We start from the raw sequence: 23,362 nt of genomic DNA, 5'->3' as shown, positions 1-23,362 counted from the left end.
AAGCCAGTGGGCAGTGTAATTCGATTCTTCGCTGCCCTCGGTGATTATGACGTCACTAATACAGACCGCTCCAACAAGACCTAAAAAGAACGCTGGGATTGCAAATTAACCAATCCGGAGGCAGGGGAGGGGCTTTGTCTCTCTAGACTCGCCTTATGTGGGCGTGCGTCCAAAGCAGTATGAGAAGTGTGAGAGTTTGAAGTTGAGTTGAGACGGTAAATGGGGTTCGTCATCTTTTAAGTTTAAGTGAAAACAAAACAAAACAGTAAAAACACCATTACCATTTGGGCGCACTAAACCATGTAACAAGACGTATGCCATTTGGTTTACAAGAACAAAGAAACTGCAAATTTAGAATGATTATCAGAAAACCAAATTAACAATTTAAACTATTTACGTTTTAGTTTGCATTGACTTGTATTTCATGCTTAATATATATACTAGGCAAGAGAAGGTATTGGATTCGAATTTGTTTTGCAATTACCATTGACCACAACCGCTGTTGTCTGTAAAGAACGGTAATAAACCGACCAAAAACCGTTGTTGTATTTTATTTTCAATTTTGCTAATGTTATTCATTGAAAATGTGCTGCGATTCCGATAGACAACGAATCCCAGTTATCTAGAAATGAATGATGTCGCTGTATTTTAACGTTGTATATTACTTTAAACCGTTTTTCCAGGTGTGAAGGACTGTTGTTAACCAAAGTGATGTGATAAACAACAGAACTGTAACTATTAAATAATCAAAAGGCGTTTGAGCTTTTCCTGCTTTGAACTTCCGTGATATCCTGCAGCACTTAAACGAGTGGGACTAAAAAGGGACGGGATTCAAGTTAGATTCTAAAATGTAAATTTACAGTGATTAAAGATAACTTTCCTATGAACATACCCAGATCGTAATATTACATTTTCCTTCTTAATTACTCACAATATAATTATTTAAGTTTATTAATTGCACATTATCTTCAGAAAATATTTAATGTTTATAATTACATTATTTTAGATCATTTCCTTACTTCTGAAATTAATGTGCAATTTTAGAAATTAACGATCACCCTAAAGCCAGGGCCCCCGTCTCTGGTCTGGGAGTGTCTGAAAGGTTTTCCGAGTCTCTTTAAGGCAGCAGCACCTGAAGAGCTGTGACAATTTGGTAAACTGGCCCCGTTAAACCAATAATGAGCTGACTGAGGTTGTCAAGAGCCCAACTGCACTGAAAATTCTTCAAAACACCACCGGCCCTCCAGGATCAGAACTGGGAACCCCTGCTCTACGGCTTGTTACCAACTTGCATGTTCTCAAAGTCCAGTGTGAAATCTTGGAATGTACAGCCACTATTCTGGCCATAACCGTTTTGCACTGTCTGTAGTGCAGGCAGCTGCACAGGGCACAGTGCCATTGGGTGGAGTGTCCTGAGAGGAAACTGCTCTGTTTCTGTTGACTGAGCTGCTCAATGTGTTGCACTCTGTGTGTTAGTGCATTAACATTTAGAGGTAAAAGTAGAGCATGCCTGTTCAACCCTGTAATTAGTGTCTGATAATTTCACTAACAATAATGATATCTATGCAGAATGTAATATTTTAACCAATGTTACATTTTTGTTATTTCTTTATTGGGGTTCTGAACAGCTCTCTGTAAAGCCAGAGAGTCAGCTTGTGCAATCTGACATGTACTACAGTCTAGCCATGTAATTTAGAGAAAAAAGGATTCAATTTCACATACAGGAGATGTCTTGCCCTGTGTGGTAGTTCCTTATTAGCTCATACTGCTTGAACATCATATAGCGCCAGATTAAGGGGATTCATGCACCTGGCTCAATGAAACTTGAATCTTGGCTTACAGCTCATTGCCAGTATCTGCGTTCCCATGAGCGTAAAAAGGGGAAATTTTCAAGGGTGCCTTGCTGGTAAGGATGCCAACAGGAAAACGGTGTCAAACTGGTGCCTGGTGAGGATGGACAGAGACCTGTTCTTAGAGTTACTGGGTAGAAAAAAAGAGCAGTGAAGATGATAAGACTGAAGGGCATGCACAGATCAACAGTACTCCCTCATGCCATTCAAGCAATGACGCCACCCAGCACGCATATTTGTAAAGAGCTAATTCACTAGTTCACTTTGTGAACAACTGAATCAGTGTTTGATAAAAGAATTATCATCAGGAAATCTATCTGTAACTGGGATACAGTGTTTTAAGTAATATTTGGTCAACGTATTAGTACGAGGTCAAATCTCAGAAGTGCAATTTAGTGCTTAGAGGTATTTAAATGTAACCAGCATTTAGGAGGAAATTCTAAGTCCAGAAAAAAATCACATGGACATTGGAAGAACATGCAAACTTCATGTAGAAGGTGTCCTAGTCCAGAATTTAATTTAAACCCAAGAGCTATGATACAGCATTCCAAACGATCATGCCTTTTGGCACCAAATAAGTATATTAAGAAACAATAGCTGTTATACTTAATAAAGGAGCAGATATCCTTATTTCAGAGTGGGAATGACTATGTCTACAAATAACATACTGTACATAACAAACATACAGATTTCCTAAAAGTGATCTTAGTTGCCTGACAGCGAGCAAAAGCACCCTCCTTTTAGATCAAGAAAGGCCTGAGATAAATAATGATTTATCAGTTACAGTGAGTCTCATGGTGGCTTGTGTGTCATATTTCTTCAAAGTGTGTCTCTGTGAAACAAGCAGATTTCTGTGTTTTTCAATGCCCAGTCACATCACAATGTTTTTCTGCCAAAATTAGAAAATGTTGGCCTGAAGTCCTGGAAAACAGCACAATGAAAGGGAAGTCTTACTCCCTTTGACACCCATCTGAGGACACGGGTGCACGTCCCTTTCTGAGCTGGATGTCATCCAGGACACAAAAGTTCAGCCTGTTTCAGTTGCAAGGCCTCCACAGACACTGTTCAGCCAATGAATGCTGCAATCTTGCTACACCGAATGAACCTGACATTTTGGAGTTGTCCGAAATGTAACTTAAACACTATGGTTCAACAAAATCTTTATAGTCAATATACTGTATAACTACAATACTAGAATATTGAAATGAAATAAACAGTTATCATCTCCAAAAAGTGGATAACATTAGAGAATATGGGTATTCAGTTAATCTGTTCTGTATTGTAAAGACAGACCAGATGGGTAGTGTTTTTTAATGCAAAAAATAATCTTGTATCTTTAATGAATGTGCAATGCACACAATTCAGAGCCATATCCTATTTTTTTGGTAGGATACTAATGTTAGCAAGTTACATTTGAATTCAGACATTCTTTTTTGTTTGTGATATAGATCCCAAATGTAACAGGTCATCACAAAAATACAATTTTATATATTTTAATATATATATATTTATATTTTAATATATAAATGTTTAAATTTTATTCTACTGTATAAAGGGTTTATAAAGGTTTCTATTAAAGGATGAAATTACTGATATTATTATGTTTCCTTTCATATAGTGAGACATAATGACACAATATCTTCAAGATATAATAAAACTGAATTTGAACTGATACTTATATATTAAATAACATTGTGTCTCATGTTTAGAATGCTTAACGTAGATTTTAAATAACTTTTTTAAGGGTTTTGAATTTCTAAAGGAGATCATTACGTTTTGAATTAGTCATTTGTTTCTACATTATGCTTAGTGTGTTCAGCATTTTATTTCTGCGCATGTGTTTGTGTTGCTTTGCAAAATGAAATGAGCTTCTGCTATAAGCATTTCACAGTTTCATTGGAAATCAGTTTCATATTCTCTTAACACATTATTCATTTCCGCCATCAACCATAACACAACATCTGGGTATTATATTTTAGCTTCCTCATCATAATGAACAAGAAAATTTTGGAGGGAAAACTCAAGACCCAAACTGGCTTTTAGTACAGGGCTGCTAAAGTCAGCACATGGCAAAAATGTAAATAAACAAAATGTCATGAAGATGCCCAATTGTGCAGATTGTTTAGTCTTACAAGCTACTACCACTCAGTAAATAACACAGTTCACACCAACAATTTGCTGCTCATATATTACATTCTGTACATTTTCAATATAATCAATTTTATAATTTTATTAATAATATTTTAACTTCCATTTATATGCAGTATATTACCCTGAACGTAATCATTACACATTGTCTGAGTCATGATGGCTTTACATTTTTTGTTGTTGCTGCTGTGATATGAGGCACCAATTTCCTAAATGGTACAGGAATGTAGTCATTGCAGCTTCAGAGCACCCTGGGGAAGATCTTATAGCGTCCAGCAAAATTTCTTCAGCATATAGATTGTGCATCTGTTAACTGTTGGCTTCATCTCAGATCACTTAATCCACCCATCCATTTTCTAACCTCATTATCCAATACAGGGCTGTGGGGGAGCCGGAGCATACCCCAGCATGCAATGCTCAAGGCATGGTACACCCTGAACGAGTTGCCAGATCATTGAAGGGCAGACAGACAAAAACAAACACTCACACCAATTTTACATAAGTCAATTAAACTGCCAGCATGTCTTCAGACTGTAGGAGGAAACTGAAGCACCCACACAAACACAGGGAGGACATGCAAACTCCACACAGATAGCACCCCAGGAATTGAACCTAGGACCCCAGCTCTGCAAGCCAGCAATGCGAACCACTGCACCACCATGACATCTCAGACCGATTCACTGTACAAAGAGAAGAAATGGGATTTTTCAGTTACTTAATCAGGTGTAACACTAACCATGTCATTAAGGTACAAAATGTGAAACATAAAGATGGGAAAAAATATCACTCAGAAGATCTTGCCTGTGCAGTAATTATCAACCTTGTTTCCATGGATATAGACTGCTCAGCGATCCTCAAAAACAAGTGCTTAACTTCCAGTCTGAGCTGCAGGAAACCTGCTCAGACGACGCTTGTACTCGATCTGGTGACCACGGCGTTCTGCTTTTAATATTCTATGACGTTTCATTATGTATTCTGGTAGTTATAAAGTGAATTTTGTCAAAAACTTTAAACCTCTAGGTCTTTTTGAGAAAGATACCCGGGCTCTCCTACCAGTAAAGGAAGAAAACTGGTCTGACCTTTGCTACTCGGGGGGGGGGCAGGTCTATGAAGCCACGCCTGGAATGACGTTTTCCTAACGCGGCGGACACTGTTACAGCCAGTCAGATCACACCAACTGGAAAAGATGGCGTCGCCCTGCTGGTGGTCTTATGGGCTTGTGCTTTTGTGTCTGGCTGTAGTATGTTCTGTTGTGGCTGATGTTAAAAACCAAAAACCCAAAAAGAAAAAAGATATCAGGGATTATAATGATGCAGATATGGCGAGACTGTTGGAGGAATGGGAGGTATGGGTTTACTGTTTAAACTGATACACACGGCTCACACTGAACGGTCCAGAGGCTGGTTTCCTATAAAATGTTTCTCAAAACATTTTTTTTACATTTTCGTAATATAATTTTAATTTAAGTAAGTGAAAATTTTTGAACTTGTTACCTACTACCCAGAAGGTAGTTATAAAGTTGATACTTAAAAGAAGGTAACTTAGGACAGAGGATTTATTTTTTTCATGGAAAAACACTCTTCAAAGGAAAATACTTTAGAGCTTAATTTCTTTCGAGTTTTTTTTTCGTAAATCGTATCGATTTTTTGGAAATTAGCGCAAACCGGTCCTCCAGTTCTCCAGATAGAACAAATTTACAGATGGCACTTTCGGTATTGCACAATAAATATCTGCTGTCCTTTAGTAGGAAACTTTATTGGAAACATGAAGTAAAATGATTTTGTGCCCCTCTTTCTCCAGGAAAGGAAGAAAGAAGGCACTGTAGTCTTTTAATAATAAATGTTTACAAATGTAAAAATGTCTATTGCAGTCTATTTTTCTCTTTCTACTTTAAGATATTAGAGAACACATCCAATTTTCCAAATTTCGAGATCATTCTAGATCCTTCCCACAGTACTAGCAGTATCACAAGGGGGAAAAAAACTTCTGGGTGCAGGGGTTTGATCTTTGACTTCACGAAACATTACACTTTAACCTGAAAGATGTGTAAAATCTCGTGACGAGCGGGCTAGCCCTACACTTGAACGATCCGTGTAAAAATCGCGCACGCAGTGGTTTATTGTAGCGGTGCAGGCGCCAGGCGTTAACAAGGCATGCCACCGTAATGCAAATACCACACTGAGGGAAATGAGCCCGTCTCTCTGCAGAAAGATGACGACATTGAAGAAGGCGATCTTCCTGAGCACAAGAGGTCACCCCCACCGGTAGACTTCTCAAAAATCGACCCATCGAAGCCAGAAGAGCTCCTTAAAATGACAAAGAAAGGGAGGACGCTCATGGTGTTCGCTACTGTGTCTGGATCCCCCACGGAGAAGGAGACAGAGGAGATCACCAGTCTTTGGCAAGGGAGCCTCTTCAATGCCAACTATGATGTGCAGAGGTAGGCGCATAGACCCATTATCTGGGGCCTCCTGCATAACAGTACACTCCATCTGGGTGTCAGGCATCTGGTACTATCATTGTAGAGGTGAAGATTGTAATCCAGCTTTTCTGCAGCTCCTGCTATCAATATTCAGATGTGTGAGGAAAGTCGGCCTTTCAGGTTCCAGGTCAAGTGTTAGCATAAACATTAAAGAAAGATCATTGTCTTCTAGTTTTTTCTTCATCTCTGTAGCAAACGTGACCATATTTGTGGGATTTGGCCTCTGTTTTCAATGTATATATGTATATTTACCAGTGAGCTTCAGCTCTGATAAAGTGAAAATAAATCTTGCCCTCTTGCACTTCAGCTTAGCAGATTTACACAAAAAGATCAAATGAATGGCTGCCAAAAAATGAGGGGCTTGAACCACAAATATCATGTTAACTTACTGTCTGCTCTGGTAAACCCTTCAGACACATCACACTTTGCAACTGATAGGTACACATTTAGTATAAAATTATGATGTTGCAAATTGAAACACATGACATGCCAAAATGCCTGGATTTCCTAATAATTAAATTCATACTTTCACTGCAGCAGAATGAGAAGAAACTGTCGAAGAAAATAATGTTATGTGTGTTACTGACATCTTATTAAAGCAGCGCAAATCGCCCTGATCTGTATCTGCATTGTTGCACGCAGGATCATTATCAACTTCTTCCTTACTTGATCATTTTATAGAAGGTACATTTATGCATTTCACCATCTGTTGAGGGAAGAGGTAATCTTCCCTGTCATCAAAAAGAGGGGCACAGCCTCTAAACTTGCAGATGGATCCCTGTGGTACACCACTACTTACGTTTTCAGCCTGTTCCTCTTTCTTATCTATATCAACAATGTAGATTCTGGTGTAGTTAGAAAACTAGTTACATTTGCAGCTGGTACATAAACAGGGGAGTTGGCAAATGCTGAAACAGCAGTAAGAGAGTTACAAAAACGGATTGGGCAGACATTTGAAATTTAGCAATGTTGAGTGCAAAATGGTCTGCATAGGAAGTAGGAACATAAACTATACATATCAGAAGGGTGGTTCTGCAGGAAGCTGCACATGAAAGGGTTTTGCGTGTTTATGCATATATTCTATGGTCATATCTAGACAATGTGGGGAAGCAATAAAAAAGTGAACAGAATGCTTGAATATATAACAGTTTGGAATTTTAATCAAGGTATGTCTTCTGTAAGGTAAATCTTACAGTGTGCTGGCTGAATATGAATTTTGAGCTCAATTTTTAGTTGCTATACCAAAAATGGATTTTATAGCCTTAGAAAGAGTTTAAAGAAAAGTGAAAAGCAAAAAGAATGATTCCTGGTCTTCAGGAACTGTCATAAACAGGCTAAAGGTGCTACATTTTATTCTACTACAAGGAGTCTGACAGTTTGATCCACTAAAATCCTAGGTTTTCAAAGGGGGATATTAGTCATCAGAAGGGAATTCATTTAGGACTGAGAATAGGAGGTGCATTTTTAGACAAAGGGTGTTGGTATCTGGAACAGGTGGCTCCTTCAGGAAGCAGAGGTGACAATTTTAGTTTCACTTAGCTATTTAAGTACCAAATAAGCAAAGTGAGCTGAAAAAGTGCTTAAGAGAGGAGGCCACTCTAATGACTCACATGCTCAGAGGTGTTTGTCAAGGAGCCTCAGGGCTATGTGACTCAGTTGCATTGTTAAAACTGCCTCAGTTGACTTGCATAGACATGTACGGGCCCATTGCACCATTGTTGAGAACTAGTTATGTTCTGGACTCTTGTATGCCATTTTGAATCGGTCACCTTTGTCATGATTCGTAATGACCTGAAGTGTGATTTTTCTCTCTGAAGCTGTATTCACAGCCCTGCTCTTCAGGGGGTCCCTGTATTTTGTGGTTTCTGTTCAGATTGATACCTTATTTAATTAGACTGATTGTATCCTTAAAAAAACTATGTACTTAATAAGGCTTACATTTTGTTTCCTCTACTAGGAGGGTATACATTTGCATTAACCCTGTGCCAGGTGCTGAGTTTCAGAACTTCTCTCATGTTTGATTGGCTGCGAGGAAGTAGTTGAGACAAAGTGCGTTCCATTTCCATTTAAGTTGTTTCTCATGGCTTTGTATCAGATTGTCATTCTTTTACGTTTTGTTTTTATACTGCATTTAATATATGCAATAGACTGCCTAGCCAAAAGTAGCTTTTTTTTGTGCAAGCACACTTGGCCTTCTAAAGGAGATATTTGCTGTAACAGTGAGAGTTAAGTTCAGAACTGATGGTGCGAAAGTCCCACATGTGCCAGGATTCGATATGGGAAAGGCGGACTGATAAATGTGCGTAACCCTGCGCCTTTTCCTCCATCTAGGTTTGTTGTCGGCTCTAACCGCGTTATCTTCATGCTGCGCGACGGGAGCTATGCCTGGGAGGTCAAAGACTTCCTCATGAGTCAGGACCGCTGCGCAGACGTGACTGTTGAGGGCCAGGTGTATCCTGGTAAAGCAGCAAAGAAGGATGGGGGCCACAAAGATGATAAAGACCTGAATGAAATTAATACAGAGAAGAAGAAAAAGAAGAAACGTGAAGACAAGAAACCAGGGAAGGAAAATAACAAGTCTTCTAAAAAGAAAGATGAGTTGTGACCTTGTTCATCCCTTGGATTGCATGGTCATGAGATGTCTTTCTTGTAGGCGACACAGTCAACATTTACAGACCAGACAGAACACCCTAACACAGGCAGCTTCCTCATTGTAAGTGTGAGACATGCCTACTGGCAATTGAAGAACACACAAACAAGAACTTAAAAATATAAAGCACTTGGATTAGTTTTCTTTTCCGAACATTCATCCAGTTACCAGTAAACTAGGAGAGCTACTTGATGTGCGATGAACCCATGGTACAGCTCATGGTAAAAGTCTACAGTTGTTCCTGTAAACTTTGCAATGCAAACCTTTGTTGAAATCACATTTGTTAGTGCTGGAAAGTCAAGTTTTTTTCCTTTTAGTTTATATCTCCATTTTGGAATTTTGTCATTAAAAAAGGTTGACTTCTTTTTTTTCTAAACGAGGATGCATCTTGTACTGTTACTTTTGAGATTAACTGTTTTATGGCAGGTTTCTCCTAAAACTGTGCCTGGTGGCCACTTTAAGACAGCCAGATAATTTTTGGAGATTAAGTTCTGTTGGGAATGTTCTGTTTACTGAGATCAGCACGTGGTTCTGGAGGTAAACATATTTTCTGAGAAGACCTGATTACAGTATTTCTGTCTTTTAAACTTCATGTGATTTCTTTGTAATTTGAATGGTTGAAGTGCCACTTAAGTATTTTGAAAAAAGAATCACTAGGTCATGTAGTGTTGCTCTAAATTAAACACCAATCCTTTTTATAAACTAAACAATAGTAATGTTACTGCAGTTATAACCATAAAAATGTTTCCTACATTTGTAAGATGCTCATCAGTGTCAAAAAGTAAGCAAGGAAAATTGCACACAAACATTTATATTGTAAGGTTGATGTTTCTGTTAATTAACACGTTCTATTAAATTGTTCATACATTCTATACATATTCAGGCCTGTTTCATTTTTAAAATAAGTATGTTCTTAATTCAAGCACAGTAGAAATATTTTGAAGTATATAATTATATCTCATTGAAGTATCATGATTTTCACTGGTTCCCAATTCAAATTTCCTTTTTAATTAAATCATTTAATAATTGATCCCTGGTATGGCATGTAATTGTTTAATTATTTGAAATTGTACAATAAAGGTTTCTAATACAGTCATGTTTGTTGATATTGCAGCCAGCTGCCTTTAGATCATAGGCAGCGTTAGAAATGCACAAGTACAGTGTCTACAGAACAGGGGGCTCTGGCAGCAGCCTGGCAGAAAGCCACTCCTTATAAGACCACTTGGTTTGCAGTGCTTTCTTGTCATTCATGGATGTGTTCTCAAGGAGAGGAGAGCATGTTTCCCAGGATTTGAAATTTGTAGAGAACTTACTGCATCCAAAAGTTTTATGTTATGGCTACCAATCAGTATACATATTCTGCATAAAGTGATCCTTTCCAAAAGCATCCCCAACTACTTACAGAGCAATACTTCCCCCATTCACCCAATCTTCTGTCACCCCACAGAGGGTCACACTGAGAAGGAGGCCATCTCCACAGACGATGGGTATAATGTGGGACTACACCCTGAGCAAGATGCCGTTGCATCGCAGGGTACCCGCAGGGACAGATCGGAGAAACAAATTAACCTACCAGGCCAGCACTTGTAAAGGTTAGGTTCCATTCAAAGACAAAGTGCAAACACCATGCAGAAGGTGACCCTTCCTAAGATTAAATTCAGGGCCCAAAAGCTAAAGCAGCACTGCTAACTACATCTCTTTACAATTCTGCAGTTTGCTTATTAATTTACTTGAAAAGGATAAAAAAAACCCAAAATGTCCCCCCGTACAGTAATTACGCCTTTACTAATTTTTACTTTTTCTTCTTCAGTTTACCAGATACCCTACTCCAAAGCATATGCTTGCATATAATTTAATATGCCATCAAACAATTGTTTTCCTACATTATCAGCTGTCTGTTCAGCTGTGTAGGTTGTGAAAATGGTAGCATTCAAACTTTATAATATGGAACTCTTTTCCCAGACAAAAATAATTTACACATTATTTTTGGTAATCTTTTGTATCATATAGGACATATATGGATGTGAAAGAAAGCAAATTAGCACCTATTGAATTGTTTATCTGGAGATTGCTATTGCTAAAATTCTGTAGAAAAGATCAGTGAAGCAAATGATTTAATAAGATCAGTATGTACTTATTTTACAGTTCTCCTGTCAGTTGTGACAGGCCAGCATTATTTTTGTGTATGGGGGCGTGCAATGGATTGGGGTTTGTTCCTGAGTGATGATATATTGGAACCATGTTGTGCATATAGACAGTAACTTCTTACAATGTTTTTTTGAACATGTTAGATCCACCGTGGTGTTTTAATATGTTAATCAGTGTTGAACTCAAAATTGTCCAAAAATTCAATGTAGACATTTGTCATATGGAGGAAAGTTCTGAGTCAAGGTTTCAGATGAATATTTCTAATGTTATATTAGTTAAGTTGTTTTGGTGGTGTTTTAAGTAAAGAGATGCTCTTTATCCAGGACATTTGCACTTAAAAGCAGTTTGGAACTTCACGTAATTGACGAGGTCTTACGGACATCAACTGCTAGATACGTATTATAGACATTGATCAGGATTGAAGGAGAATCTTTAGATATATTTTGTGCAAGACTCTCAGAAGGCATGTTTTCACTGCAAAGTAACAATCATTATTCTCCAAACAACAGAAAAAAAATCCCTTAAATCAGGTGAGTAATGAGTATTTTTTTGGATCAAGCTGTTGAGAATTACTGCTTTGTTCTCTAGGATGCTACACAATGTTTTCTTTGGCACAATGATCAAGTGAGAATTCATTTGTCTGCTACTGTAACAATGAGAGTGATCATCTTGAATGTATGTGACAGACTTTATGCGGCATGACTGTATGGCAGCCCACCTCTTTCAAAGGATAATACTTAGGCATCTCTGCGGAGGTTTGCAACATTCACACAAGACAATTCTTTTAGGTGGGGCAGCATCACATTGTAAAAACAGTCAATTTGTGTCACGTTGAAGAGGAGTGTAGAAAGATTGGCCCCATTTCACAAAATAACATTATGATGGTGTTTGGAGGACTATGAGAAGAACTGCAGCAAGCTATCAGCAGCCTTACAATGGCCAAAACCTATGTACCATTACACTCATGTACTGTATATCACAGTGAAACAGTGAAATGAAGATGATAAGCTAAAGGATAGATGCAGGGAGACTACAGCATTTTCTCGGCTAGGTGAGTCATTCCAAATACGTTATACAAATACTTCAGAATCTCTCTATCTCATGTATGGGGTTCTAACCAAACTATTGAACCTAGAATTGGTGATATGGTCCCCACATACTACAAAAATGTTTTGACAGTTGTAGACCATTTAAGCTTCACAGGATGATCACACGCTTCTTCAGAAGACAACACGGGTCACAAGTATTACACAATGGAGAACAACTAAGACTCTACAGATTCTTTGGATCCCAGAATAGCATCTGTTGGCCATCATCCTCTTTGTCCAAATGCTTTTTGTTTTTTTAATTTTTTTGAGGATATTCAGAATCACATTTTATTTGTAGTTTTCTTGATTTATGATCCCCTCATCATATTCTTGGTTGTCAAGTTCAGTAGGTGCCCTCTTTAATTGTCTGCAATAAAATGTAATTGTAATTGAGAGATTTAAAAAAGATTTTAAAATGACATGAATATTGTATCTTTATCTTATCAGAAGTTAATATCTTCAAGGAAGCCGCAGTAGATAACAAAATGCCCCATAATGACCACATTTAAAAAAATTACTTGTGAAATAAAATTATTGCCTCAAATCCCCCATCTACTGGACAAATGTATGCACTGAATTTCAGGATGAGTTTACACAGGATGACCCAAGGAACATATTTAGTCAAAGACATTTAATAAATAACAAATATGCAGACCACTATTATACAGTGCCTTGCAAAAGTATTCAGAACCTTACTACAGTGTCCTGTTTTGTGAAATTACAATGTACATACACACATTTTTAAATTAAATATTTTATTCAAAACCTGAATGCTCAAACTGAAGACTTGTTAGGCTAAGGTAAATTACAGTAAATGTTTGTTAAAACTAAAAAGAAAAACTGAAATATGGCGTTTGCATAAGTAATGCCCTTGAACTATTGGGTAGAAGCACCTTTGGCAGCAGCTACAGCTGTAAGTGTTTTGCGTAAGTATCAACTTTGTAGACCAGCTTGGAAAAAAAAAATTCAATTCCAAATTCCGATTTGCTTAAGCTTTCTTAAGTAGTTTGTGGATCACTTATCTATAGCAGTTTTTTTAGTCTTTTTACGGATTCTCGGTAGGATTCAAGTCAGGTCTTTGAGTCACTCAAGGACATTCACTAAATCTTAAAACACTACAGTGTAGCTTTGGCCTTTCATTGTCCTGCTGAAAGAAGAATTTTCAGTCTTTAGCAGCCTGGAACAGGTTTTCCTCTAGTACCTAGTACTTTCATTTTCCCCTAAATCTCAAGCTTTCCAGTTCCCATCATCATGCTTGACTGTAGGGATAGTTTTGACTGGGTAATGAGCTGTGTTGTTATTTGTATCAGATGTACACTCCACTCTGCATTGAGACCAAAACAGTCCTATTTTGTATAATCTATCACGAAACCTTTTGGCACGTTTGCCATTTCCCTTTTATACTTTGTTGCTGTAATTTTCAGTTGTCCTTCTTGCCAAGCTGTTCAATCTGGTGGTACAGCCTGGTCTAGGATGCATCTCGGTGGTATGTGCACCTTCCTTTTCTTATTGACTGAGTAGGTTAGGCTCACAAGGATATTCAGAGATTTCAATATTTGTTACACCCTTCCTCTATTTGGTGGTTTTTAATTATTTTGACACATATTTACTTTAAAGGCTTTTTAGTTTTCAAGGTTGGGTCTTTTCTTAAAATTTTTCTAAGCAAAGAACCTGCTATAAGAATGTGTATATACTATAACAAATTATAATTGCTACTTCACAATGTCATGATTACAGCAAGTGTTATAACCACAAAAAATGAAATTGGAAATAAATGTGCATGGGGGTAATTACTATACTTTTGCAAGGCTCTGAATACAGAAGTAAAGATAGCAGGTTTGGCTATGTTGCCTATGAGTTAATTACAGCTACTGCAGCATAAGTGGATTTCATACTTCTTAGTACCTTGTCAGTTGTTTTTGTTTTCCTGCATTTTATTGACTTAATTAAAGCAGTAGCTCTTCGGACAAGCAATTAAATTTAACACTTTAGATTAAAAGATGGAGAATTTTATAAATGAACATAATAAATGTAATTGCACAACAGGGCCATTAAAATAACACAGGCTGCTTTATTAATGCGAAGAGTATTCCTTTAGAGATGAAAAACTCATTTGAAAGGGTTAATGAACATGCCACCTCCACCGAAACTCATAGGAACATTCTGAGAAAATTGCGCGGCTTCTGGAGTTTCACACTTCATCACCATCAAGAGGTGAACCCGACATCTGTCTCATTTAATTCCCCCTTCACCTCTGCAGTGATCAATCAGAAGCAGACATGCACCTTGCTAAGAAAAGTGCCTTTGCTCTCTTTATAATCAACACGGAATACAAAACCATTGCGACATGTCTCCTAATCATTTTATGGTTTTGTTTCCAGGATTACCTTAATTATCCTGATTTTTTTGGCCTTTTTTTTAGGGATAAACACAAATGAAATCCCACACTGCCGGATCTGATAAATGTGTTTACAACTGAAATGGGTGTCAAGTGGAATGAATAAACTGTAAGAAAAACCCATTAAGATAAAAGCCTTTCTAATTAAAGAGCAAAAATACAAACAGGAGGAGGAACATGATCTGTGTGTTTCTTAGCAACATTGTGCCTATGAAAGTGAACACTGCTGCTCTGTGTATGCGTTCTCTGTAAACAACCATTTGAATAGGTTTTTATTAGATTTTACATAATTCCATTAAGAGCTTTTACCATCATTTCTAAGTATTAGCAGAGCAAACATTTTAGTGTGTGCGTGTTGTAACTAAGTATATTTTGAAGCTCCTGCTAAATTCCTTGAATTTTTACGAGTTGCTCTTTTTTGCTTTCCCAGCATGTGTGCTTGAGCAGAGCATTCCACAATGATTTATAATAGATGAAACAGCCGCGGACTCAGTAGAGCTTGGAGGCACAGGAACTACTGTATGCATGTGGGTGTGCTAGCTCAGATTTAGCCACGTGTGTGCAGACAGTGAGGCTTTCTCAAGCAGCTGCATTAGCGTGAAAATGATACCAGTCACAAGTGGGAAACACCAGTTTCCTTACTGTGTGTATACTGTTTTCTAGTGCCCGGAAAAAGCAATTCAGAGCTGCTAAAGTCAACCTGAAGCTGGAAAAGATTTTTGAATACTGAAATATAGGAATTTGCTTAAACCAAAATGGTGGTACAAGGGCATCATGTTCAATTGTTTTCCCACCTATCACAAAGCTATTCTAGGAGAGATATTCATACTGAAGAATTAAGAAATTCAGCTCTATTAACAGTACTGCATCATTCAGGTAAGTTACTTATAATGGCGTAATGAGTAACTTCGTTCCATAAATAAGTGTTATAGCAGACTTAACATTATCTGTAATAAAGAAAAAGATGTACCAAAACAGGAATGCAGCAGATGTTTGCTGAAACACTTTATTGAGAACACTGTACATATATGGTATTACCAAAAACGCTACATCATTTTGTATTTGTTGGTTGTTTGTTTTACAAAAGGTATGTGATTTAACAGATCTGAAAAGAATGTCCATGTTTACATCACAATTACTATATATCCAGCCAACATACTGCATAAAACAATATTTCTACATGATATTATTTATACACTAGTCTGAGTACTGGTACATCATTGTGTGCTTGCATCAGTTTTTACAGCTAGGACAATTACACAGCAAATACATTACAACTCAAACGATGTCCCTTCTAAATTTGTTCCATTGTGCCTGTACAATAAATAAGTAGAAAATATATCTCTGTTATCAATCTGAAGCATTTTAGAAACACATTTAACATACAAAAACACTAACAACTACGATCTCCGAAAAAAGACCAGCTATTTCGGCAATAGGAAAACTAGTAGCCTGTTGATACCTAATTGAGAAATTGGCCAATGGTTCTAGATTGAATAGTGACTCAATTCAATTCACTAAACAGAAGCAGTTTTTTTAGGCAAAATATATCAATTACCTTTTTTCATAGTGCGTACATTAAATTGAAGGAAGTTGCTTTTTATTTCAATTTCTCGCTGGTACACAATAAAAGAGAAATGGACCAAAAAACTCTTATATGAAAGCAGTGTGGAAATAACAAAAAAAAACAAACAGACTCTACACTCACTGTTAAAAACAGAGTTTCACCCACCCCCCCTTGGAAAAAGGTGGAATGGGACTGGGGTTAACACCACATAATTTTGTCAAAGACGGAATGTTTTTGTTTTCTTGAAGTCAAGTATATTCATCACACACGTTACAGTCGAATCACTTACGTCAACATTTGTCAGGTACAACAGAACGAGCTTGGGAAGATAGCGAGCCAGTGTGAGCAGGAGCTCCACGTTGGTAGAAGTCAGTAGTCCTCTGTGTTTCCGCTAGTGCTCCCTCGCACAGTCCGCTCAGGCAGTGCTGACAGCAGGAATGCAGTATCCCCCCTCACCCCCTGTTCCTCAGAGCTTCATTTTCTTCACCACAGGGATCGGCACCACCTGGTGGATTTTAGCCACCTCGTCATCCGTGACCAGTCTCACCCACTCAGGCCTGTAGTCCCCCTTGAACCCCACGAACACCATCTTGTCTGAAACACAAAGATGCATCAATTAATACAACTGAGCAAGACAGGAACCTCAGATCTGTGCCATGTTATTAAAAATAATGAATAATGGGCACATACGGTATATAACGGATGTCTTACAGATGAAAGATGTTCACTTGAGCCATTGGAATTTTCCTAAGGTTTTAAGTGACAAAACATTTGTGCCTCAATGCAGTAAATGCCTTTTGGTGGGTAGAGAGATGTAAAATGTTTATTTTAAAATATATGACGACAATGTTGTTAGTTGTTTTTCAAGATAATCCTAGGGATTCCTTGCATTTATATAGCACCTTTCATCCCCAAGAACCCAAAGCACTTCACACATATTAGTGCACCCACTCCAGATACCACCGGCGAGCAGCCCACCTGGGTTGAGAAGTGGGACACAGCTTCACCAGCTGGAATTAAGGAGAACTTTACGGAGGCCAAATTAGAACTTTATTAAACAACCCATTGAACAAAATTCTTGTAATCATGATTACTGTTACAGCAGTTTTGGTTTAATAAAAACTTCTGTTCACTGGATGTTAAATTTCTGCACTTCAAATAATTTTGACCTCATTTTACTTTTTGAAAGTTTTGATGAGGTTTGTGGTACAATACAATTTGATTGTCACGCAATGGACTCTTGACCTCCTGAACTGACATTTCAGCCAAAGTGACATATGGAATGCAACAGTGCCACCTGCTGTTTTTTTTGTAACACAATTGTTAAACTCATGTTAAGTTCAGTTGGCACTGAACATTTAACAATCTACCGTTTTTACTCCAAAGGAGAACCTCACAGGAGTTAAAGTTTTCCAGACTAGTATAGACTCCAGAGACTCTGTGGAAAAGCTCTACAACCCAAATTCTTTACTGTATTATAGTATTAGTATAAATACTATTATATCGGACCTGGCTTAGAATTATGAAATTCAAGTCCAATTGCAGAAAACAAATGTTTTTAAACCCATTCCGCCTCAACTATAAGCCGTTAAACCTCAAAATGATCGAGAAAACACATCTCCTGTTAGTTTCTGATCGGAAAGGATGAAAAAACAGTCAAGTCATGTTTCAGAAACTGAAAAGAACAGAGAGAGCACTGCTCAACAGATCTTTGTTCCCAAAGCAGGTTAATGATTTGTGGAAACTATTAAAAAGAACTTCAACAACAAAAAAAGAAACTTTGATTTGTATTACTTTGCAATATTAAACAGCAAATATATAAATATGAATAGCCTTGACTGTGGTAATATTTTTATCTTCCCTGGGTGTCCCTTTTCTTCTTACGGTGATTCTATGTTGTTTCGTGAAAGAAAATTCTATGTGGACCACACATGCTGTGAAATATGATTTTCTTCTCCAGAGTCAATTCAGAACTGATCAACCTGACAGCTGCAAAGTAAATGGAATCTAAAGGAAAGTAATCGACTATATATACTGACACACTCCGGGAGCTGCAGCAGCTGTGAGGACTGTCAATGTGTCTGGTCACACAATGATTAGCTTTAGTAAAGGATTGTGGGTAAACATAGCAAGAGTCTATGATAAAGATACGTCTGTGTTTTTTGGACACCTTGTCCGTTCAGATACCTAAGAGTATTACATCTGAGTAGCGGTAATGCAACGACTTCCATGGGATTGGAGGAGCCTTTGCGGCCGTAGTCAGTGGGGTTCCCCACAGGGGACGATGGTGATAATTGTACATAACAAGAGACAAAATGAAAACTATGTGGATATGACCTTGAACAAATGGACACTTCTAAAGGACTTGTAAAGACTTGGGTGTCAGTCAGAAAAAAATAAGTTTGAATACCCCAGTAGCAATATTTCAAAAGCATTATGGCACATGAAAATTGAATTCACTACTTAGGCTCATCTCCAGAGAATTTTCTCCTTGAAGGATGACTACAGTGGACAATTACCTTTTAGTTTAACGTTTCTGTCCGCTCCAAGTGTTTCAAGTATTTTAGTCCAAGGTCCTCTAGAGACAAGCCTTCCTTTGGATGTCATCAACACTATGCAACTAAAATAAAAAAAAAAAGCTTAAGAGACATTCATGTTTTAAAATAATAATGCTAATCTTAAATAATAAATTGGGTTTTCCCTCCAAATGTACACAGTCGGTAAAACAGTAATAGTGCCACTGTCTAGCATCCGTTCAAGTTTGTTATAATGCAGATATCAAACAGCTGCACAAGTTGCCAAAACTAATGTGTACTTTCAAAGTTAGAAACAAGCCCTTGGATCTGCTGGGCAGGTGATTTAAAAAACCCCAGCAGTTCCCATCTCTACAAACTGAAATTAACTCAACACTGTAACACAAATTTATAGAATGTGATGGAGCCTTCACATGAACTCAGAAGGAAGCTAATAAAATATCCAACACAGTAATATACTTAATGAGCTGTTTTTTATGTTTAATTTTACTTGCTTAATTGCTTCCCTCAGAGATCATCTGAGAAGGGAAGACTTTGATGATTCTCACTCTTTCAGTAAATCTTTTGCTGAAATTACAAAAGTTGGACCAAATTAGATTCCTGTCCTCATTAAGGAAGTGAACAGTATTTTGTTATATACGTACTCCGTTTTGATGTTGGCTATGTAGCTCTCAATGTGGGCAGGGATCCCCAGAAGAATGGAATTTCGAAACGATTTGCTGTCTAGAACCTTCCCGTAGTGACTGTCAATGACAGTCAGCTGCACCCCATCATCAGCCTGGTAGATCTTCTTCCCGTTAATCTGTCAACACATCAAAGAGCGATTGAAAAGGCTGCCATGATGATGCCCGGCACAATGATTTTTCATGCCATGAGAAGTTGTCGGGGTGAAAACAATAAACACTAGTGCCCAAGCTATTACACTTGGGGATATGGTCATTCTCAACTAATCTTCACTTATTAGTAAAAACTTCACTTATTCAAAACAGGATCTCTCTGTAGCCCCTACACCTTATTGTACTATGGCATTATTAATCTAAAAGACTTCTTTGGCATTAATCTAAATTAAAGGAGGACTGGATTAACTGAACATAGCTAAGATACCGGATAGAATTAAACTATCACTGTAAATTGACATTTGTTTCTTTTGGTTGCATGCCTTTACTGCTAGAAACCCTTACAGGAAGAAGAAGCACCAGAACATATTTATTTGTATTTATCTCTATAAAAATGAGAGGCTAGGATTGGAATCCCAGCAGCTCACTCGTCAGAAAGCCCGGTCCGATTCAAGCAAGAGAAATGTGAAGCCTACCTCCGCATAAGCAAAGTCATCCTTAATGTGGAAGAAACGGGTGTTGTAAGACTGCAGCTTCATTTCCAGAAAGTGGTCCTTGGAGTGCTGAGAATAACAGAGAATGGACACTTTTTACTGGGAGGTAGACTTGTATAGACCTAATGTCACTCATTTCTCTGACCTTCCATGACACATAGTACTTGCAACTTCTTACTTTATTGTCCCAGGTGGGAAATGTGGTTTACAGGCAGGTAAAAGACATAACACAATACACAATACATTTAACGCAACATGAACCTGTTAACAAATAAGAAACAAACATGTATGATGAAAATAAATGTATAAATAAAGTCACATATACAAATAATTGCCTAAATTAGGCAGGTTAATAGATGTGGGACTAAAGGATAGCTTAGTTATACTACACTTAACCCTGGGTAGTCTAAATCGATGCAGAGTGAATTTGAGCTCCTTTCATCAGGGCAAGGGGTGGTAATGACAATCAATGATTAATTTTGGCCGTCCACACTATTTGTTTCATGTAGACGTTTGACAGCTGTAGCTGTTGTGCACTGGTAACTCTGCTGACTACTTTCACTATCCTGCTCAGTCTGTTTTTCATACATACTGCATGTATTAAGGTTACCACACCAGGCAACTGAAGTGAATGTTAAAACAGATTCAATAGCAGTTCTATAGAAGTCACCATTGTACTACACATAGTAAAACTGGAGTTTTCTCAGGAAAATCAATCGCTGTTTAATATTCTTACATAAGGCATCTGTATTTTCCTCAGAGGTTACCTTATAATTAACTAAAGTGCCAAGATATTAGTAACTGTTGACAATTTCAATTTATTGTTGTTGTTTCTCTAAGGTTTTTGCAGCTGGTGGTTTCTTTATATATAATCAATGATCACATCTGTGGTTTTCGACACATTAAGTTGAAGGCGTTTTTACACCATTCGACAAAAAATCCCCATCAGGCCCAAGAAAAGCGTCTCTATCTTGGAGGAGACTGACAATAACAGTGTCATCAGCAAGGCTTAATGATGTGTCTGTCCTCAAAAGGGCTTCTACATAATAATCCTTAAACTTATATAGCGCTTATCTGGACACTCCACTCAAAGCACTTTACAGGTAATAGGACCTCCTTTCCACCACCAGAAATGTGCAGCATCTACCTGGATGATGAGACGGCAACCAAAAAGCACCAGTACGCTCACCACACACCAGCTATCAGTGGGGAGGAGAACAGGGTGATTCATGGGGATTGTTAGGAGGCCATGATTGGTAAAGGCCAATGGGAAATTTAGCCATGACACCAGGGTAACACCCCTACTCTTTACGAAAAATACCCTCAGATTTTTAATGCCAACAGAAGGTCAGGACCTCAGTTTTATGACTCATCCAAAAGATGGCACTTTTTCATCACTATACTGGGGCATCAGGACACATACAGACTACAGGGTGAGCGCCCCTCTACTTGTCCCACTAACATCTCTTCCAGCAGCAACCACAGCTTTCCAGGAGGTTTCCCATTCAGGTACTGGCCAGGCTCACATCTGCTGAGCTTCAGAAGGTTGCCAGTTGCTATTTGCAGGGTGATATACTATAGCTGCTGGTGTTTTATTTAATTCTACAGCTGCTTGTATAAATAATGTACAGGATGGGGTCAGCTGCTCTGATATAAAACTATTTATCTTGACTCTTTAAAATCTGTTGGTTAAAAAGTCTAAAATCCAACCTATAATATTAAAGTCTAGATTAAAATCGAACTATTGAGGTGTACAAAGAAATTGTTACATGTTCAAATCAATGGTGCAAGCTTGATGAGGTGTCTGCTTAGTTCTGACAAAGAACAGAATAAACCAGACATCAATCATGCTGTCACCCTATGTTAGGCCATTGTTTTTAAATTGCTTGGAGGCTTTGTCCAACCATCAGCTTTCCAATCTCCTCATCTTAAAAATTATGATGACATGTCTGAGTCACAGATCAAGATTTATAAACTAAGAAGAAAAGGCATGACATTTGGTAGGCAGTTTTGAAAAATATAAATTAATTTATTTAACGAAACATAAATAAAGATCAATGATGAACAAAAATTATTTTTAAATGACCTAGTGTGGAAGATTTAGCAGAGAAAAGTGAATTTCCTACAGTGTACAAAACATAATCCTGCAATTAAGGCATATAATTCCTACCAGCTGGGTGTTGGGCAGCTTCCTTGGCATTGGGACATCTACAATGGGCATCTCAGCATATTTGGGATATGCTTTCGCAGTGCAATCACTGGGGCCACTGTTCTTAGGGATCACAGCCCTGATTTTAATCCTTTCACAGCCCTTCACTGAGCAGAATGCCAAATTCTCCTTGTCATTCTGAGCTTTGAGCTTCAGGAAGAGAAGCCTAGACAAAGGAAACAAGACAATGAGAAGGCCGAAGAGATGTTTCAGTCCAGGGGCTGGAACCCTCTCAATTAAATTCCTGTGCGACCCAGGAGAAGAAAACAGGTTTATGAAGCAGGCAGAGACCAAATACAGTATGTAATATATCTAGTTTCCTTTCAGGCCCAAACTTTTCATGGGGTTAATTTTTCCCATTTTTTAGTTATAGTGCTCTTATTTAAAAGCCTTCATTAAAAGAAGGAATGCAATAGAGCTGAAAACACCAGTTCTAATTTTTTGGCTATTCAGTCACAGTCTGAAATGCCTGTCTACAGTCACTCAATCGCATAAGGAGACGTCACAATGTGCAGTTTGCAGCTCTGAGTGCAGCAGCTCGCTGGCACCCAAGACTGAACTGCACTGACAGAATTTCCAGTCAGACAGAGCGAGACGCCACGAGATGTCACATTTCTTACCCCGTGTCCTCCTCCCAGTAATAGTAGCCATGCACCGAGTGGCTGTGGTCTATTTTATCTCTTTGGAAAGTTCTCATGAAAATCCCGGTTTTTCGAGTTTGTTTTTTGAGACGGTTGTGAATATCAGAGATGATAGTGAAAGTTGTTCCTTTAGGATAGCAAAATCCCACTTTGATCCAGTCATTCCTGCGAATACGAGAAACGAATGGAAGGCGTGTTATTTTGTGGTCTCCGATAAAAGCCGAGTTAAGAGCCAACTCAAAGGCATGTACACTAGATGGCGCCATGGAACAAAGTGGAGAGAAAAAAACTAAAAAAAAAACATATGTATGTTTCCA

General features: G+C 38.0%; 2 protein-coding genes and 1 long non-coding RNA gene across 3 annotated transcripts in view; 2 read left to right on the top strand and 1 right to left on the bottom strand.

Annotated features, from left to right (window-relative positions):
- The first annotated feature begins 141 nt into the window (after positions 1 to 141).
- LOC107076878 (uncharacterized) lies at positions 142 to 891 on the top strand. The gene is made up of 2 exons (XR_001478006.2): positions 142 to 215; positions 684 to 891. It is a non-coding gene; the product is annotated as an uncharacterized lncRNA (long non-coding RNA).
- Positions 892 to 5,141: 4,250 nt separating this feature from the next.
- On the top strand, positions 5,142 to 10,002 carry mesd (mesoderm development LRP chaperone). The gene is made up of 3 exons (XM_006628625.3): positions 5,142 to 5,343; positions 6,206 to 6,438; positions 8,812 to 10,002. Exons 1-3 carry the CDS (start codon positions 5,185 to 5,187, stop codon positions 9,083 to 9,085), a joined length of 666 nt encoding a protein of 221 aa, XP_006628688.1. The 5' UTR covers positions 5,142 to 5,184; the 3' UTR covers positions 9,086 to 10,002.
- Positions 10,003 to 15,754: 5,752 nt separating this feature from the next.
- Positions 15,755 to 23,362, bottom strand: part of LOC102687134 (cell migration inducing hyaluronidase 1) — a 75,815-nt gene continuing 68,207 nt past the window's right edge. Inside the window, exons 24-29 of the mRNA XM_006628624.3 lie at positions 23,025 to 23,210; positions 22,366 to 22,570; positions 20,178 to 20,264; positions 19,510 to 19,667; positions 18,851 to 18,951; positions 15,755 to 16,925 (exon numbers count right to left, since the gene is read on the bottom strand). Coding sequence (XP_006628687.2) covers positions 16,798 to 16,925; positions 18,851 to 18,951; positions 19,510 to 19,667; positions 20,178 to 20,264; positions 22,366 to 22,570; positions 23,025 to 23,210 — 865 coding nt within the window. The 3' untranslated portion in view covers positions 15,755 to 16,797. The remainder of the gene's footprint in view (positions 16,926 to 18,850; positions 18,952 to 19,509; positions 19,668 to 20,177; positions 20,265 to 22,365; positions 22,571 to 23,024; positions 23,211 to 23,362) is intronic.

Source organism: Lepisosteus oculatus, chromosome 5 (genome assembly GCF_040954835.1).
Source record: "Lepisosteus oculatus isolate fLepOcu1 chromosome 5, fLepOcu1.hap2, whole genome shotgun sequence".
Lineage (NCBI taxonomy): Eukaryota > Metazoa > Chordata > Actinopteri > Semionotiformes > Lepisosteidae > Lepisosteus > Lepisosteus oculatus.
The sequence above is the reverse complement of the archived record's forward strand: the minus strand, read 5'-3'. Positions and strand labels throughout refer to the sequence as shown.

What these genes read in the sequence shown, in the direction of transcription:
- mesd (XM_006628625.3), top strand. Translation starts at nt 5,185, where the DNA reads ATGGCGTCGCCCTGCTGGTGGTCTTATGGGCTTGTGCTTTTGTGTCTG. An exon ending in GACTGTTGGAGGAATGGGAG is followed by an intron (nt 5,344 to 6,205) that starts GTATGGGTTTAC and finishes GTCTCTCTGCAG; the next exon opens with AAAGATGACGACATTGAAGA. An exon ending in GCCAACTATGATGTGCAGAG is followed by an intron (nt 6,439 to 8,811) that starts GTAGGCGCATAG and finishes TCCTCCATCTAG; the next exon opens with GTTTGTTGTCGGCTCTAACC.